At 48.5% G+C, this 17447-nt stretch overlaps 1 gene segment (V, D, J or C); it reads left to right on the top strand.

The window, feature by feature from the left end:
• Positions 1-17447, top strand: part of LOC137525403 (Ig gamma chain C region-like) — a 37216-nt gene that overhangs the window by 16334 nt on the left and 3435 nt on the right. Inside the window, 1 exon segment of the C gene segment in view lies at positions 16001-16315. Within this exon segment, the coding sequence occupies positions 16001-16315 (315 nt within the window).

The following is a 17447-nucleotide window of genomic DNA, read 5'->3' as shown; positions in this document are numbered from 1 at the left end:
TAAGACTATTTACAAATTTGTCAAAAGCAAAGAAAGGAGAGGTAATGTCTCTAGCAGATTTCACACCAGTTCAACTGGAAAAAGATATTCAAATACAAAATTAGACAACACGTTTTGAGGGTACTTGCCCACTTCCTCGGGTCAGGTCAAAATGTCCTTAGAATTATAGATACACTGTGGTTTTTGGACCATAAGATGCACCTGACTATAAGACCATAAAGTTCCCCCCACCCTGTCGTGGCCAGCAAGTTGTACACATAATTTGGATTACGAGCTACCCCCATAGCTCAACTCTACTCTGAGTGTTTTTTGTTTGTGTTTGTTAAGCAACTGCCAAGACAAATTCCTTGTAGGTGCAAACTTACTTGGCGAAAATAAATTGATTCTGATTCTGATTCTGATTCTGAGGTCAGTGATGTGAGATGGTGGCCTCTAGCACAATGGTGAGCAAAATGTTTGAGTCATAGGGCTCGATTCACAAAGCGGTGCTAACCCAGTTAGAGACTTTAGGCATGATAACCATTGCACCACGCTGGTGAAAAGCCAGTTTAGGAGTGATAAGTTTAGGTGTGATAAGTTTAGGTGTGATAAGTTTAGGTGTGATCAGTTTAGGCATGATAAGTTTAGGTGTGATAAGTTTAGGTGTGATAAGTTTAGGCATGATAAGTTTAGGTGTGATACGTTTTTAGGCATGATAAGTTTAAGCACCAACTGCGCTAGCACCACAGTGCACAGCTGATCAAAAGTTTTGCGCTAGCAAAGTCTGGTGCACTTTGCATAGACCTTAATGGCGCTGCTTTGCGTGCGGGACTTTGCCCGCGATCTAAACTTATCTAAACTTATCATGCCTAAACTTATCATGCCTAAACTTATCATGCCTAAACTGAGTTTAGGCATGATAAAATGGTTATCACGCCTAAAGTTTTTAACTGGGTTAGCACCGCTTTGTGAATCAGGCCCATAGACTGCATAGTGATCCTAAATTTGACAGGGAGCAGACCAGTATAGTTAGCCAACCAGTGGTGCTCAGCAGAGCTCGAATATTCGAGTAGCTCGAATATTCGAGCTCTTTTTCCAGCTATTCGAGCTCGAATACCGAGCTCGAATAGCTGCAGCTATTCGAATGGGCTATTCGAGTGAACTCGAATAGCCCATTCACTATTCGAGCTATTCGAGCAAGCAGCGCTATTCGAGCTCGAATACTGAGCTCGAATAGCGTCATAGCCCAGATTGATGTCCTTAGAGTCAATCAGAGGGCTCCCAGGCCCTCTGACGGCAGCCAATCACAGAGGGGGACCCTGGCCAGCCCCTACCCTATAAATAGCGGCCGCCATGTTCCGTTTTTCCGTCCTTGTCTGACTTTGTACAGAGAGAGATCTGCTCCTTTGTGCTTTGGCTTAGCAAGAGCTCTATTGTGGTCAATTACCTAGCGTTGTTGCTCACATACACCTCCTATATACACCTATATTGTTGTTAGTTAGATAGACATTGTATTTTAGTTAGTAGCTTGTGTGTTACATAGAGACAGGCAGCTGCTGCAGGCAAGCTTACACAGCTTTAGGCCTCAGGGCCTTGCCTGTGTGGGCAGCTGTCCTCCTGTCCTCTGTTAGTTTATTTCTCATCTTATCTATACCAGTGTTTCTGCTGTCCTTTACTACTGAGTGATTGTATTTTGTAGTTATACTGTAACTGTACTAGGACACTCACTGTCACTGTTTGTTCATAGCTCCTGCGTGTGTGCGTGCACAGTACACACACTCTATTTCCTTCTGATTACTACTGATTATTGTAATTTCCAGTTGTACTTACTGACTGCTACTACTTACTGTACTAGGGACACTCAGTCACTGTTCATAGGCTAGCTCCTGCGTGTGTGTGTGCGTGCACTGTCTGTACAGTACACACACTATTTCCTTCTGATTACTACTGATTATTGTAATTTCTAGTTGTACTTACTGTTACTACTTACTGTACTAGGGACACTCAGTCACTGTTCATAGGCTAGCTCCTGCGAGTGTGTGCGTGCACTCACTGTCTGTAGTGTACACACACTCTATTTCCTTCTGATTACTACTGATTATTGTAATTTCTAGTTGTACTTACTGACTGTTACTACTTACTGTACTAGGGACACTCAGTCACTGTTCATAGGCTAGCTCCTGCGTGTGTGTGTGCGTGCACTCACTGTCTGTAGTGTACACACACTCTATTTCCTTCTGATTACTACTGATTATTGTAATTTCTAGTTGTACACTTACTTACATCTTACTACTAGGGGCACTCAGTCACTGTTCATAGGCTAGCTCCTGCGTGTGTGTGTGCGTGCACTCAGTACACACACACACTCTATTTCCTTCTACTTAATCTGATTACTACTGATTATTGTATTTTCTAGTTAGTGTACTAGGGGACACACTCACTGTTCACTGTTCACACTTATACTGATTACTGAATTATTGTATTTTGTATTAGTACTGTACTAGTAATCACTTAGCGATCTAATCACTTAGTGATTAGTGTCACCTCACCCACCAACCCACTCCATTAAAGTACCCCACTTTTTCACCCGCCCTTTTAAAAAAACTTTTTTGTTTACGCCCAAAACATCAAAGATGTCTGGAAGTGGCAGCCAGCGCGGTTTGGGCAAGGGGAAGGGCAGCAAGGGAATCAAGAGGAGAGGGAGCAGCATTGTGGCAAGCCGAGGCCGCGCCACCATGCACAGTTCCGCAGCAGCTGCGTCAGTGGCTAACATTCCTCCTATAGCCACTGGCCGTGGATGCCTTGGGCGCCGCCCAGCAGGAGCAACTCACGCTGCAGAGACACAGCAGCAGCAGCAGCAGCAGCGTGTAGTACCTGCTCCTATTTTCCTCCAGCCGGGTCGGAAACGTCCCATTGAGGAAAAGGATGCAGACACTGTGGTGCAACTGATGACGGAGGATGAGCAGCCCGCCATCAGCTCTGCATCCGAGGCCTCCACCCTCACCACCACCACCACCACCCCTGTTCGCAGCAGCCGCCCAGCAGGGCCTGGGGAGGAGGCCAGTTCACCGTCAGTCGCCGACCTGTCATTCAGCAGTCTTTTGACCCCAGGCATGATGAGTCAATTGTCTGCTGTTGTTGGCGATCTTGAGGAGGAGATGCTGATGGGCACTTTGGGGGAGGAGGGATTGGACAGTCAAGCAGCCCATCCATGCATCAGGAGAGGAGTTTGGGGGGTCATCATCCCAGCAGGACATGTTTCAGGAGGGGGATGATGATGATGACACGGTGACAGACAAAGACTGGGTGCCACCAGCTCCAGGGGATGTCGTCATCAGCAGCTCTGAGGAGGAGGATGCGCTTGTGGACCTTGCAAGGAGGTGCATCATTGCAAGCATTGGCAGCAGTAGGCAGGTCCCACAGCCTGCTGGTGTCTCAGGCTCAGCCGCAGCAGCATCTGCCAGTACCACCACCAGCCGCACCCAAGCCCCCGCCCCAACCACCACAGGGAGACAGGCAGCAGCGGCTCCAGGTCGTAGGGGTTTTTTTTTGTCACCAATCTGGCGATTTTTCACCATGCCCACAGTGTACAGCAAGTACGCCACTTGCAACCACTGTCAGCGGAAGTTGAGCAGAGGTGCAGACCCCTTAAAGTTCAGCACCAGCTCGCTCATCAACTACCTTGCTGCGAAACATTTCCACCAGCATGAGGAGTTCCAGAGGCTGAAGGCATCTGGTGCTGGCAGTGGCACCACACCCATCACTGCACAGCCTTCAGCAGCAGCAGCAGCAACAGCAGCCACCCGCTCTCCTGCTCCTCCAGCAGCACCAGCAGGAGTGCGGAAACGCACTGCTCCTCCCCCCTCTGCAACTCCTGCCGCCGACACTGAGGCCTGTTCTGGCAGCCAGTCCTAAGTGGCCTCCTCTGCTGTGTCTGCTGATTCCCGTGCCAGCAAAAGGCCACGCCAGAGCCTTTTGAGCGAGTCCTTCCAGGGGGTGGTTAGGGCTCTGCCTCCCAGCAGCCGTCACGTGCGGCAGCTGAATGGCTTGCTGGCACGGGCCATGTGCTCCCAACTCCTGCCGTACATGCTCGTGCAGGAGGGGAGCGACATGCGTGCGCTGCTTGCTTGTGCAGCCCCAGACTGGCAGCTCCCCAGCAGACACTTTTTCGCCCGCAAGGCCATTCCTGCACTGCACCGCTTTCTGATGGCCAATGTGGAGCGAGGGCTGGAGCACGCGGTTGGTGAAAGGGTCCACGTCACCATGGACTCCTGGAGCAGCCGCTTCGGGACAGGCCGCTACCTGTCCTTCACTGTCCACTGGGTCAGCTTGGTGGAAGGGGGTGAGGATGGGAGAGCAGCAGTGGGCACAGCAGCAGCAGCAACACAGTGAGTGGTGCCACCCCGCAGGGTCAGGGGAACTGCAGCAGGTTCCTCCAATCCTCTGCCATCCTCCGGCACACCTGGCCAAACCCCCCGCATCAGCAGCAGCGTGAAGGCCCGCCACTGCCAAGCGCTGCTGCAGTTGGTCAGCCTTGGGAAGACCAAACTGACGGCAACCCATGTGTTGGCCAAACTCCAGGAGCAGGAGAGGATTTGGCTGACCCCCAGAGGCCTCAGAGTCGGAGAGGTGGTGGCCGACAATGGGGCCAATCTGGTTGCCGCAAATGACAGGAGAAACCTGACCCACATCCCCTGTCTTGCCCACGTGCTGAACCTGGTGGTGCAGAAGTTCCTACCAGGGGATGGGCGAACTGCTGGAAACGGCAAGGAACGTTGTGCGTCACTTCCGGCGCTCGGCTGCAGCCTGTGCGAGCCTGGAAGACATGCAAAAGGAGCTGGAGCTGCCACGCCATCGGCTGATCCTTGACGTTCCGACTCGCTGGAACTCCACCCTGGCGATGTTGGAGCGTCTGGTTGAACAGAAGCACGCTGTCAACCAGTACCTTGCCCTGGCCACTGTTTCCGCCGCTCAGAGAAGGGACAAGTCCAGCAACATCCCGTCCATCATCCCCGATGATGACTGGAGGCACATGCAGCAGGTGTGCTTAGTGCTGGCTCCCTTTCTGCAGGCCACTAACATGGTGAGCAGGGACCATGCTATGGTCTGCGAGTGGGTGCCCCTGGTTTGTCTGCTGAACAGGGCCCTCAATGCTTTGCTGGAACAGGGAGCGGCAGCCTTGGACCAGCAGGAGCGGCAAGCAGCTGCACAGTCCACCTCTGAGGGGGAGGAGGAGGAGGACTTGGTGGAGGTCCCTGACCTTGCTGCTGATGAGGGGGATCAGCACAGCGCAGCTGAGTTGGTGCGGGGGTGGAGAGAGGATGAGGCGGCAGAGGAGGAGGATGAGGACAGCACTGCCGTCGATGTGCCAGCAGACGTGGCCCGCCACTTCCCAATGGCAGCGCACATGCTGACGTGCCTGCGCAAGGACCCCAGGGTGATCCAGATGAAGCAGAGGGAGGACATCTGGATCAGCATGATGTTTGACCCACGCCTCAAGGGGAAGTTGAGCCAGTTTCTGCCGCCTGCAGGAGGAGACCCAGCGCAACAAATAAGGAGCTTGCAGCAGGCCCTTGTTGAGCGCTTGGAGGAAGCCTTCCCCCAGCCTTCCACCCCCACTGTCCAGCCAGCACAGAGGCAGCAGCAGGTGCCTGCATCCAGCAGCAAGCGCCCCACAGACCTGCTGTCTCTCAGCAACGAGCTCTACAGGACTGTAGAGGCTAGGGCAGCAGTGACTAGAGAGGAGGTGCATGCAGCAGCATCCTCCTCCGGTCACAGCCAGCGCCTGACCCGCATGGTGGCTGACTACATGGGGTCCTACAGCGGGCTTGACAGCGATGCCCCTGTTGATCCCATGGAGTATTGGGTCAAGCACCTGGAGATCTGGAGCGAGCTGGCGCAGTACGCCCTGGAAGTGCTGTCCTGCCCCCCTTCCAGCGTGCTGTCCGAGCGCTGCTTCAGTGCAGCTGGTGGCGTGGTCACCGAGAAACGCTCACGTCTGTCTCACAAGTCTGTGGACAGACTGACGTTTCTCAAGATGAACCAGGCGTGGGTGGAAGGCGAGTTCCTGGCCCCTGTTGTCGACGAGAGGGGGACATGAACTGGCTGCCGGAAGAACCATCGTTAATGTGCCTTACCACCCTTTACCACCTCCTGGCTCCTGCTCACTAAGCCAGCCTGGTTCACTTTGACTATTACGTCGCCTGCAGCCACACATTTTACATCTACAGTGGGCTGCTGTGTACTGCCCTTCTGCTGTCTGTCTGTCTGTGTTTCCCACTGCCAGGGTACACAGATTAACTTTCTGCTGCCGCTCTGCCACCAGCTATTACGTCAAACAATAGCTGCCCCCTGCTGCCTGTATTTACCTTTAAAAAAAAAAAAAGGTTTAATTTTTCTGAGGTGCCCGGGTTGAAAACTGTGTTGTCCCAGTTGTGTATTGGACACGATGCGGGCTGCACGACCGCTGTCTGGGACCTCCTGTTGTGTTTATTTACAGCCCTGGTATCACCGCTAGGTACCAGGGCTATTATGTCACGCTGCCTACCTACCTGCTGCCACACTCACACTAGTACTCCTCCATTCCTCCTGCTGCTGCTGCTGCCTGTCTGTGTTTCCCACTGCCAGGGTACACAGATTTTACCTTCTGCTGCCACTCTGCCACCAGCTATTACGTCCAACAATAGCTACTCTCATTACTCCTCCATTCCTCCTGCTGCTGCTGTCTGTCTGTCTGTGTTTCCCACTGCCAGGGTACACAGATTTACCTTCTGCTGCCACTCTGCCACCAGCTATTACGTCAAACAATAGCTATATCTGTGTAATTTGCTGTAAAAAAAAAAAAAAAGTAAACCATTAAAAAAAAAAAAAAAAGGTTTAATTTTTCTGAGGTGCCCGGGTTGAAAACTGTGTTGTCCCAGTTGTGTATTGGACACGATGTGAACTGCACGACTGCTGTCTGGGACCTCCTGTTGTGTTTATTTACAGCCCTGGTATCACCGCTAGGTACCAGGGCTATTATGTCACGCTGCCTACCTACCTGCTGCCACACTCACACTAGTACTCCTCCATTCCTCCTGCTGCTGCTGCTGCCTGTCTGTGTTTCCCACTGCCAGGGTACACAGATTTTACCTTCTGCTGACACTCTGCCACCAGCTATTACGTCCAACAATAGCTACTCTCATTACTCCTCCATTCCTCCTGCTGCTGCTGTCTGTCTGTCTGTGTTTCCCACTGCCAGGGTACACAGATTTACCTTCTGCTGCCACTCTGCCACCAGCTATTACGTCAAACAATAGCTATATCTGTGTAATTTGCTGTAAAAAAAAAAAAAGTAAACCATTAAAGAAAAAAAAAAAAGGTTTAATTTTTCTGAGGTGCCCGGGTTGAAAACTGTGTTGTCCCAGTTGTGTATTGGACACGATGTGGGCTGCACGACCGCTGTCTGGGACCTCCTGTTGTGTTTATTTACAGCCCTGGTATCAACGCTAGGTACCAGGGCTATTATGTCACGCTGCCTGCCTCATTGACTGCCTGCTGCCACACACTCATCCTCCTCCTCCTGCTGCTGAATTTACCTCCTGCTGTCTGTGTGTTTCCACTGCCAGGGAGCACATACAATGGCGCTTCCACCATGCGCTACCAGCTATTTGTTACGCTCAAAAATAGCTGCATTTCTTTAAAAAAACAAAAAAAATATATACTTTTTATTAATACTTTGTGATATTATTTTTAGAGGTGTCCGGGTTGAAAACTGTGTTGTCCCAGTTGTGTATTGGACATGATGTGGGCTTCACGACCGCTGTCTGGAACCTCATGCTGTGTATTTACGGCCTGGTACCACCGCTAGGTACCACACAGCCTATTATGTCTCGCTGCCTGCCTCATTGACTGCCTGCTGCCACACAATCATCCTCCTCCTCCTGCTGCTGCTGCTGAATTTACCTCCTGCTGTCTGTGTGTTTCCACTGCCAGGGAGCACATACAATGGCGCTTCCAACATGCGTGCGCCACCAGCTATTTATTATGCTCAAAAATAGCTGCATTTCTTAAAAAATATATATATATAAAAGAGAAATAAGTGAAGAAGAAGAAGACGATATAGAAGAAGAAGAAGATATAGAAAAAGAAGAAGAAGAAGGAGAAGAAGAAGAAGATATAGAAAAAGAAGAAGACGAAATAGAAAAATAATAAGAAGAAGAGGATATAGAAAAAGAAGATATAGAAAAAGAAGATATAGAAGAAGAAGATGAAGAAAAAGAAGATGAAAAAGAAGATGAAGAAGATGAAGATGATGAAGAAGATGAAGAAGAAGATGATGAAGAAGAAGATGATGAAGAAGAAGAAGATGAAGAAGAAGAAGATGAAGAAGAAGAAGATGAAGAAAAAGAAGATGAATGTAACGATCCGCTCAGCTGCCTGCGCAGGCAGGCAGCCTTTTGATCATTATTCAGGTCTGCATGCTGCAGGACTCTGGAAAGAAGTCCTTCTGTCAGTTTTGCAGCTTGTGCTTGCTGAGGAATTTGCATACGTTGTCATGCAAATTGCCTGGCCACATTCATTGGAGGCGTGTACTATAAGTACTATGTGTGTCCCACAATGCTTCGCTGCTCATAGAGGTTTGTTCCTGCTGGACTCACCTGGAGTGTCAGCCACTGCTATCTTAGTATAGTTAATTCCTGGGGGTTGCTTTAGGCTCCCCTTCTAGCTCAGTCAGGTTGTATCATCTGTATTGCCTGTTCTGTCTTGTCTTGCTTGTTTGCCATTGTCCTGTCCCTATGGTGGTGGACAGGAAATGGTTCTGATCTCCGTTCTTGGAGTATAGCTGGTGCAGCGGTTGCTATCAGCTATCTCTTCTGTTCTGTCTCCTGGGATCGCGCTAGCTACTTTTTGCTAGTGCCGGGGATCCTTCTGTTCTGTCTCCTGGGATCGCGCTAGCTACTTTTTGCTAGCGCCGGGGATCCTTCTGTTCTGTCTTGTCTGTCGCGATTGCGCTGTCACCAGCGGCGGTTGATAGCGAATCGTTCTGTCTTGTTTGGATCGCACTGGCCTCTAGCGGTAGCGGCTGTGGATCCTTCTGATCTGTGTTCCTGCTCGGATCACACTTGCTCTGGCGGAAGAGCGGTGGATCCTCTCTGCCTAGTTTCTGTTTTCGTGTGTCTGTCTTGTCTGTTGCGACCGCTTGCTGAAGGCTCGGTGAGGTAACCGTTAAGCAAGCGTCGCGTCCTCTGTTTCATGTTTGTCTGTCTATGGTTAGTTAGGCGTGCTTGTCTCTGTTGTGCTTATCACGTGGAGACCGCGCATAAACCGCGTGCACTGTTGCGAATGAGTGCGGTGTTCGCGGTTAGCTAGCGTTTATTATTTTCCGTATCTCCTCATTGTATTATTTGCTGTGCCTTTGCTAACCTCGTATTCTGTTCTGTTCTGCCTTGTGTCTCGTCTGGCGATCGCACCTCTCGCGATCGCGTTCCTATTTCGTATCTGCTGTTGTGTGTGCGCGGTCGCAGGGTGGCGACTAGATTGGCGCACACACATACAACCTATCCCTTTGCTCAATCTCATTCGCAATCGCCTCTCTTGCGATTGCGTTCTGCGCTTCGTACAAATTCCTATCTGGCGTTTGTGGAGGTACAGAGGATTGGTTCCTCTGCACTCCCCAGCGCCATCTGCCGACAGGAATTTTCCCTCTACTGGTGCTTGCACCAAAAGCTGGGTTCTAGTATCTTGACACGCTTGTGGAGGACCTCCGCAGTGTCAGCGCACATCTTTGTGCGCTGAACACGGAGATATCCCACAATCGTTACATTATGAGCAGCCCAACCCAAAACCCCAGTGTAGAGGGAATTTCTGATTTGTACGATTTTGCTGAGTATGGTTCCTGTGTCTTTAAGAGTTTCAAAATATTAAATTCAGAGACGAAAGAGGATTTTCTCTCTGAATGCGTAAAATTTTGTCTGAATCCTACTTTTCAAATTACTGATCCGTCCACGTGTGCTCTCCAATTAGCTTATGTGCTTTTGAAAGATGATCTGTTTGTATGGGCTCATGAAATCTTGCAAGACAATTCTTGGAATGATAATCTATATCAGTTTCTTACATTTACATTCTCCTACTGGTTTGAGTTGCCTTGCTTGCCACCTGCCCTGTATGAGTGTGTAGTTGCTAATGAGTCAGCTGCTCTACCTACTTCATGCAAAACCATTCAGTTTGAAAATGAATGCAGTAACTATTCCCCTGTGTCTAAACAGCAGCCACCTAAAGCAGCAAGGACTAAAAGCAGGAAAAAAAGGAAGACTTCTCAGCTGAAAAAACCGTTGCCCATAGCAATTACAAATAAAAAAATTGTTTCTGTAAAGTCTGAAATTTCTCAGTCTCAGGTTTCATTACCCCAAGAAAGGGCATTTGTGGATCCTTTGATAGGCAGAATTATTTTCTATATTAAAGGAGTGAGAAAGTCTTTGCATGTTCCTGACCCCAACCCTTATGAGGGTTTCTTGGAAACCGAGTTGTTTGAACCCCCATTTGCTCCATGGGATATTGGAGCATTAATTGAGGAGTTCGAGATTGATTGGAAGGCGTTTTGCGATTTTTACATCGCAAAAAGCGCAGAGATTCTTTATGCTTGTCTTGATTCGGTGTACGCTTTGATTGACTCTGATGAGTGTGACGAATGTTTTGTGAATCCGGTGACTTATGTGTGGCAGACGATTTTGGATGAATTGCACACACACCAATCAATTGACTTCAATAAAGAGACATCGTTATCGGATGATTGTTCCTGCCTTTCTGGGGTAAAGCATGTGAGTCTAGATATTGTGCGACCTGACATGAATGGGTGCACTACTGTGGTTGATTCTTGTGCGAATCTTGAAAGATTCTCTCCTGATTGCGTGAAGTTTGAATCTATGCGATGTAATGCCTGTTTCTCAGATGTTCCTGCAGATTGTGATCAACATGAATGTGCCAGTTTTCTCAAAGATATGTGGGATCCCTTGTCATCTAAGAACAGATCTTTAAGATCTTCCATCTATGATCCTGCTATGGGAAAAATTCCTAAACTATGCAGCATCAAAAGTGAAATGAATATGCCTAATAAAGTTTATTCTGTTGATGTCGCTATTTCTTCTGCAGATGAGTCTCTGTCTCACCCTGTTCACACCTGTAAGGGCCCGTTGCCTGGGGACAATTGCTCCAGTGTTTCGACCCTAGATGCCTTGCAGTCTGCTCCGCAGATCGCGGAGATTTGCGCTATGGAAGCGTCAGTTTCACAACCTAAAGCGATCTTGGATTCGCAGGTTTTGCGTTCTGGCTCCTCGGATTTGACATTGTTAGCCGAATCTAAGAGTGAGACAGCGCTTCGGTTTTGCGAATCTGACTCTGAAACATCTTTGCTGGGTCCAGAGAAAGTTTCTCTGAGCCTGCCCTGTACCATGAATAACAATATGATGTCCAATCACACTGACATTTGTGAGTCCCTTTCTTGTTCTGAGGAAAGTGCTGATTCTGCACCCTGTACTCTGGATGAGTTAAGATGGCCTTGTTTAGAGTCTCCTGCAGTGTCCCTAGAGGCTCGTCTAGGTATTGCCACTATACTCACCTGTTTTTCTGCAGTTTTGGAGTTACAAGCTAGTTTGACTGCCACACAGAATTCTGGGTACAGTGAGAATGAAGTTAGGGAGTCAGTGTGTGTTCCAGTAAATATACCTGTACATTCCCCTCATGATGATGAGATCCAGTCTCAGGTTATGGTGGAACCATTCCTGGGACATCTGCCCTGTCCACAAAATAAACTTCCAGTTTTGCCCTGTAACATGGATAATTCAGAATCCTTCCGAGAAAACTTGAAAAATGATGTTCCTGAGGTCTTGTTTGATGTTCTGGAGGTCTCAGAGTTCCTCCCAAAGGGTGCAGAACTTGTAGGAGATGTCTCCTGCCCCCCAAGTCCTTCTGAGGTGTTACCCTCTTCCGTAGGCATTGCTGCCTTGCTGGCTACCTTTTCAGCTCTGATGGAGCTTCACTCATATGTAGTCAATGATGATATTATTGTCACAGAAATTTCTGAATTTGTATCCGAGTCTTCTTGTGAAAGTACAGTGCCTGTGACCTCCACTCATGATGATTCTCTGTCCGGTACTGGTTTTGGTCTTGTCGTGCCGGACTCTGAGGTTGGCAGTTCCCCGACATGTACTGAGGTTTCTCCTGTGCTGGTGTACCCCAGTGTGCTCTGTGACCCAGAAAGCCCAAGTGTGCCTCGGTTACCAGCGTACTCAGATGCTTCCTCGGTGGAGACATGCTCTGATTTAGCCTGCCTGCTTGCATGCCCAGAAGTGGTCCCTGAAAGTCTTGATCTTGATGGGTGTCCTCGTAATTCTGAATCCGGAATTGTCATTGGTTCCATGGGGGTTCTTGGTAATTCTCCATGTGAGCCTGGTGATTGTTCTGCCCTCTTGGGATCTCTGTGGAGCTTCAAAAGGTTCTGGGAGATTCCGGGAGAGATTTTGCTTGGTCCCCTGGATAAGATCAACGGTGGCTTTTGTGTTGTAAGGGACACTTCGAACAGGTATTGTGGCAGGTTTGGTATTTTCGGACGCTCGTTGGAAGGTGGTGGGTATTGTCTGGAGGGTGTCGATGGCTTTTTCTCTGGTATCCACAGTCCTGATGGGTGTTACGCTAAGACTGGTAGTACTGATGGGCATGTTTCGGTGGCTTCTGTTTCCGATGAGGTCGGTTTCGGGTGGACTGACTCTGGAATTGGACCTTGTCGGGCTGCCCCGACCTTCATGAGTCTTCAGTTAGAGTTTTTTGGTAACGCCAGTTTTAAAAGACGTCTGGAATTCGTCCCTAGAGGGGGGGGTACTGTAACGATCCGCTCAGCTGCCTGCGCAGGCAGGCAGCCTTTTGATCATTATTCAGGTCTGCATGCTGCAGGACTCTGGAAAGAAGTCCTTCTGTCAGTTTTGCAGCTTGTGCTTGCTGAGGAATTTGCATACGTTGTCATGCAAATTGCCTGGCCACATTCATTGGAGGCGTGTACTATAAGTACTATGTGTGTCCCACAATGCTTCGCTGCTCATAGAGGTTTGTTCCTGCTGGACTCACCTGGAGTGTCAGCCACTGCTATCTTAGTATAGTTAATTCCTGGGGGTTGCTTTAGGCTCCCCTTCTAGCTCAGTCAGGTTGTATCATCTGTATTGCCTGTTCTGTCTTGTCTTGCTTGTTTGCCATTGTCCTGTCCCTATGGTGGTGGACAGGAAATGGTTCTGATCTCCGTTCTTGGAGTATAGCTGGTGCAGCGGTTGCTATCAGCTATCTCTTCTGTTCTGTCTCCTGGGATCGCGCTAGCTACTTTTTGCTAGTGCCGGGGATCCTTCTGTTCTGTCTCCTGGGATCGCGCTAGCTACTTTTTGCTAGCGCCGGGGATCCTTCTGTTCTGTCTTGTCTGTCGCGATTGCGCTGTCACCAGCGGCGGTTGATAGCGAATCGTTCTGTCTTGTTTGGATCGCACTGGCCTCTAGCGGTAGCGGCTGTGGATCCTTCTGATCTGTGTTCCTGCTCGGATCACACTTGCTCTGGCGGAAGAGCGGTGGATCCTCTCTGCCTAGTTTCTGTTTTCGTGTGTCTGTCTTGTCTGTTGCGACCGCTTGCTGAAGGCTCGGTGAGGTAACCGTTAAGCAAGCGTCGCGTCCTCTGTTTCATGTTTGTCTGTCTATGGTTAGTTAGGCGTGCTTGTCTCTGTTGTGCTTATCACGTGGAGACCGCGCATAAACCGCGTGCACTGTTGCGAATGAGTGCGGTGTTCGCGGTTAGCTAGCGTTTATTATTTTCCGTATCTCCTCATTGTATTATTTGCTGTGCCTTTGCTAACCTCGTATTCTGTTCTGTTCTGCCTTGTGTCTCGTCTGGCGATCGCACCTCTCGCGATCGCGTTCCTATTTCGTATCTGCTGTTGTGTGTGCGCGGTCGCAGGGTGGCGACTAGATTGGCGCACACACATACAACCTATCCCTTTGCTCAATCTCATTCGCAATCGCCTCTCTTGCGATTGCGTTCTGCGCTTCGTACAAATTCCTATCTGGCGTTTGTGGAGGTACAGAGGATTGGTTCCTCTGCACTCCCCAGCGCCATCTGCCGACAGGAATTTTCCCTCTACTGGTGCTTGCACCAAAAGCTGGGTTCTAGTATCTTGACACGCTTGTGGAGGACCTCCGCAGTGTCAGCGCACATCTTTGTGCGCTGAACACGGAGATATCCCACAATCGTTACAATGAAAAAGAAGATGAAGAAGATGAAGATGAAGAAGATGAAGAAGATGAAGAAGAAGATGATGAAGAAGAAGATGATGAAGAAGATGAAGATGAAGAAGAAGAAGATGATGAAGAAGAAGATGATGAAGAAGATGAAGAAGATGAAGAAGAAGAAGATGATGAAGAAGAAGAAGATGAAGAAGAAGAAGATAAGGAAGAAGAAGAAGAAGAAGAAGACAATATAGAAGAAGAAGAAGATATAGAAGAAGATATAGAAGAAGAAGATATAGAAGATAAAGAAGAAGAAGAAGAAGAAGAAGAAGAAGAAGAAGAAGTATATACACTACTGAACAGAATTTTGGACACAACTTCTCTTTCCACCTTTTTTTTTTAAAGGAACATCCCCACATAATCACTTGCTGTTGTTACTTGGAAAAAAAGATGTTTCTTGCATCATTCACCCTCAAAACAAGTGTTGGAAGCTATTTAAGGCCAATTCGAATAGTCAGCTCGAATAATGAGCTCGAATACCGACTCGAATAGTGAGCTCGAAGTCCGAGGTCGAATCGAATAGTAAAAAATATTCGACTCGAATATTCGACTGAATTCGAATAATTTACTATTCGAATTCGACCAAACTCGAATAATAAAAAGGGGTATCTGAGCATTACTATAGCCAACACATTAATTACATTCTTACCCTTAAAGGAAACCAGAGGTGTAATAAATGCAAGTCTTGATACTTATCCGGGGCTTCCTCCAGCAGCATAAACCCGTCTGAGTCCAACACCATCCTCCCGCTGTCTGCCGTGCAGCTGCGATCAGCCCCGGTAACAGGCTCAGTTGTGATCTTCTGCGCATGCAGAAGGTGCATAACTGCTATTGGAAGTGCTGGGTGCCTATTTAAGTGCTCAAGGTTATTACCACAAACTGCTCTTTCAAATGCTGCATCCATACACAAAATGCTTAAAGAGAATCTGTATTGTTAAAATCGCACAAAAGTAAACATACCAGTGCGTTAGGGGACATCTCCTATTCCCCTCTGTCACAATTTCGCCGCTCCCCGCCGCATTAAAAGTGGTTAAAAACAGTTTTAAAAAGTTTGTTTATAAACAAACAAAATGGCCACCAAAACAGGAAGTAGGTTGATGTACAGTATGTCCACACATAGAAAATACATCCATACACAAGCAGGCTGTATACAGACTTCCTTTTGAATCTCAAGAGATCATTTGTGTGTTTCTTTCCCCCCTGAGGGGGGAATTCATAGCAGAACCACAACACTGAAGAACTTGGCAGCCTTCCAGACACAGGCTGACAAGTCTGACAAGGGAAAGATACATTGATTTATTACAGAGACTGTGATAGTACAAAGTGCCGCAGTAAACCAGAACACATTAGAATAGCTTTTGGAACTTGTAGGATGATAAAAAACAGGATGCAATTTTTGTTACGGAGTCTCTTTAATAGTGTTTGGCATATATCATAAAAACTGTTTGTAGTCCATTAGTGTTCTTACCTTTCAGATAACGGTTATAAGTGTGAGCCCCTCTATGAATGTCGCTCGTATGCTTTGATTCCCTGATTAAACTTGCTTGTGAATGATCCCATGCACCAGCCAGCCCCTTCCGGTTGCCTTATCCTTAACGTGAATGTCATGCGTGTCAACCAGGAGTGGCCATCGGGATCATTCACAAACGGTTTTAAAGGGAATCAGAGCATGTGTGTAATAATGTATGCCATTGCTGTTTGACTTACTTTTCATTTGCATTTCCCAGCAAAACCTCAGATGGATACTATAAAGATGGATCTTGTGGATAAGATGATGATTCAGTTTTTATTGTCTCTGAAGATGTTTTATCCTAAAGACGTTAAATTTAAATGGCACTGGGGGGAGAAGGAGCCCAGAAAAGGAGTACGTCGGGTGACAAAACACACTGAAACAATCAGAGAACAAGATGATTCCACATTCTGTGTCACCAGTCAATGTGCAATTTTGGCCTGTGACTTTGCAGACCCCGAGTATAAATTCTATGTGACTTGGGAACATGAAGCTATGGATGGACCTGAAACCAGAATCTTCTCTGTAAAAGGTAAGACTGTTCTAAAAGTACTAAATCTCTCTCAGAAACTGCATGAATAAAGGCTTCAAGAAAATCTGAAGCGACCTATAAAAAAGACTAAGATACTTAACTACGAAGAAGCAAGGCTCTAGATCGCAGGACCTTCCCAGTCATCTCTCTAAACTCTCGTTCCACAGCTGTCCCCCATACAAGAATGCCACCTTCCGGACTCCTCGGCAAGCTTTGGAAGCACTAACGCACCCCTGAGGGCTTCCAAAGATGGGCCCATTCATACTGTGCATGAGCCAGGGGTGTTCCTACCATAGGTCACAGGGGGCGTAGTGCACCGGGTGACTGAAAGTGAGGGGGGTGTCGCCATGACCCCCCCACAGTGGCAAAACAGGAGGGGAAGTAGTGATAGAAGAAGGGGCAGCGGGGACAGTGGCGGGGAGAGGGGCCAGAACCCTCCACCTGGGTCCCCTCCTTCTGCTCTCTCCCCCTCCATATATTAATGGCAAGCAGGCACGCGGGCTGTGGGACTTCCGCGTTCCAAGCACTGGAGCACAGCATCACATCGTCACAACTCTCCGCCTTCAATGCTGCCCATTGTGTTTCCTAATTAGCGGAATCGCAGTGGGCAGCATTGAAGGTGGAGAGTTGTGACGACGTTGCGCTCCAGTGCTTGGAATGCGGTGGAAGTCAGGTGAGTAATTGTCTGCCTGCTGCCCTCCGCGCCTGCTTGCCATTAATATATGGAGGGGGAGAGAGGAGAAGGAGGGGACCCAGTTGAGGGAGGGGGGTTTTGGCCCCTTCCCCGCCACTGTCTCCACTACCCCTCTTTCTAGTGCTGCTACCCACTCCTGGAGCAACTATACTAGCTATACTGGGGGCAACTATACTAACTACACTGGAGGCAGCTACACTGGGGGCAACTGTACTAGCTACACTGGGGGCAACTGTACTAGCTACACTGGGGGCAACTAGCCTACCTTCACTGGGGGCAACTATCCTACCTTCACTGGGGGCAACTATACTACCTTCACTGGATGCAACTATACTAGCTTCACTGAGGCAACTATACTACATTCACTGGGGGCAACTATACTTCTTATACTGGGGGCAACTATACTACTTATCACGCGCCAATATTTACCTTAGGGAT

The sequence above is a fragment of the Hyperolius riggenbachi genome, chromosome 7 (genome assembly GCF_040937935.1).
Source record: "Hyperolius riggenbachi isolate aHypRig1 chromosome 7, aHypRig1.pri, whole genome shotgun sequence".
NCBI classification, from domain to species: domain Eukaryota; kingdom Metazoa; phylum Chordata; class Amphibia; order Anura; family Hyperoliidae; genus Hyperolius; species Hyperolius riggenbachi.
Note: the sequence above shows the minus strand (reverse complement) of the source record. Positions and strands in the feature narration are given on the sequence as shown.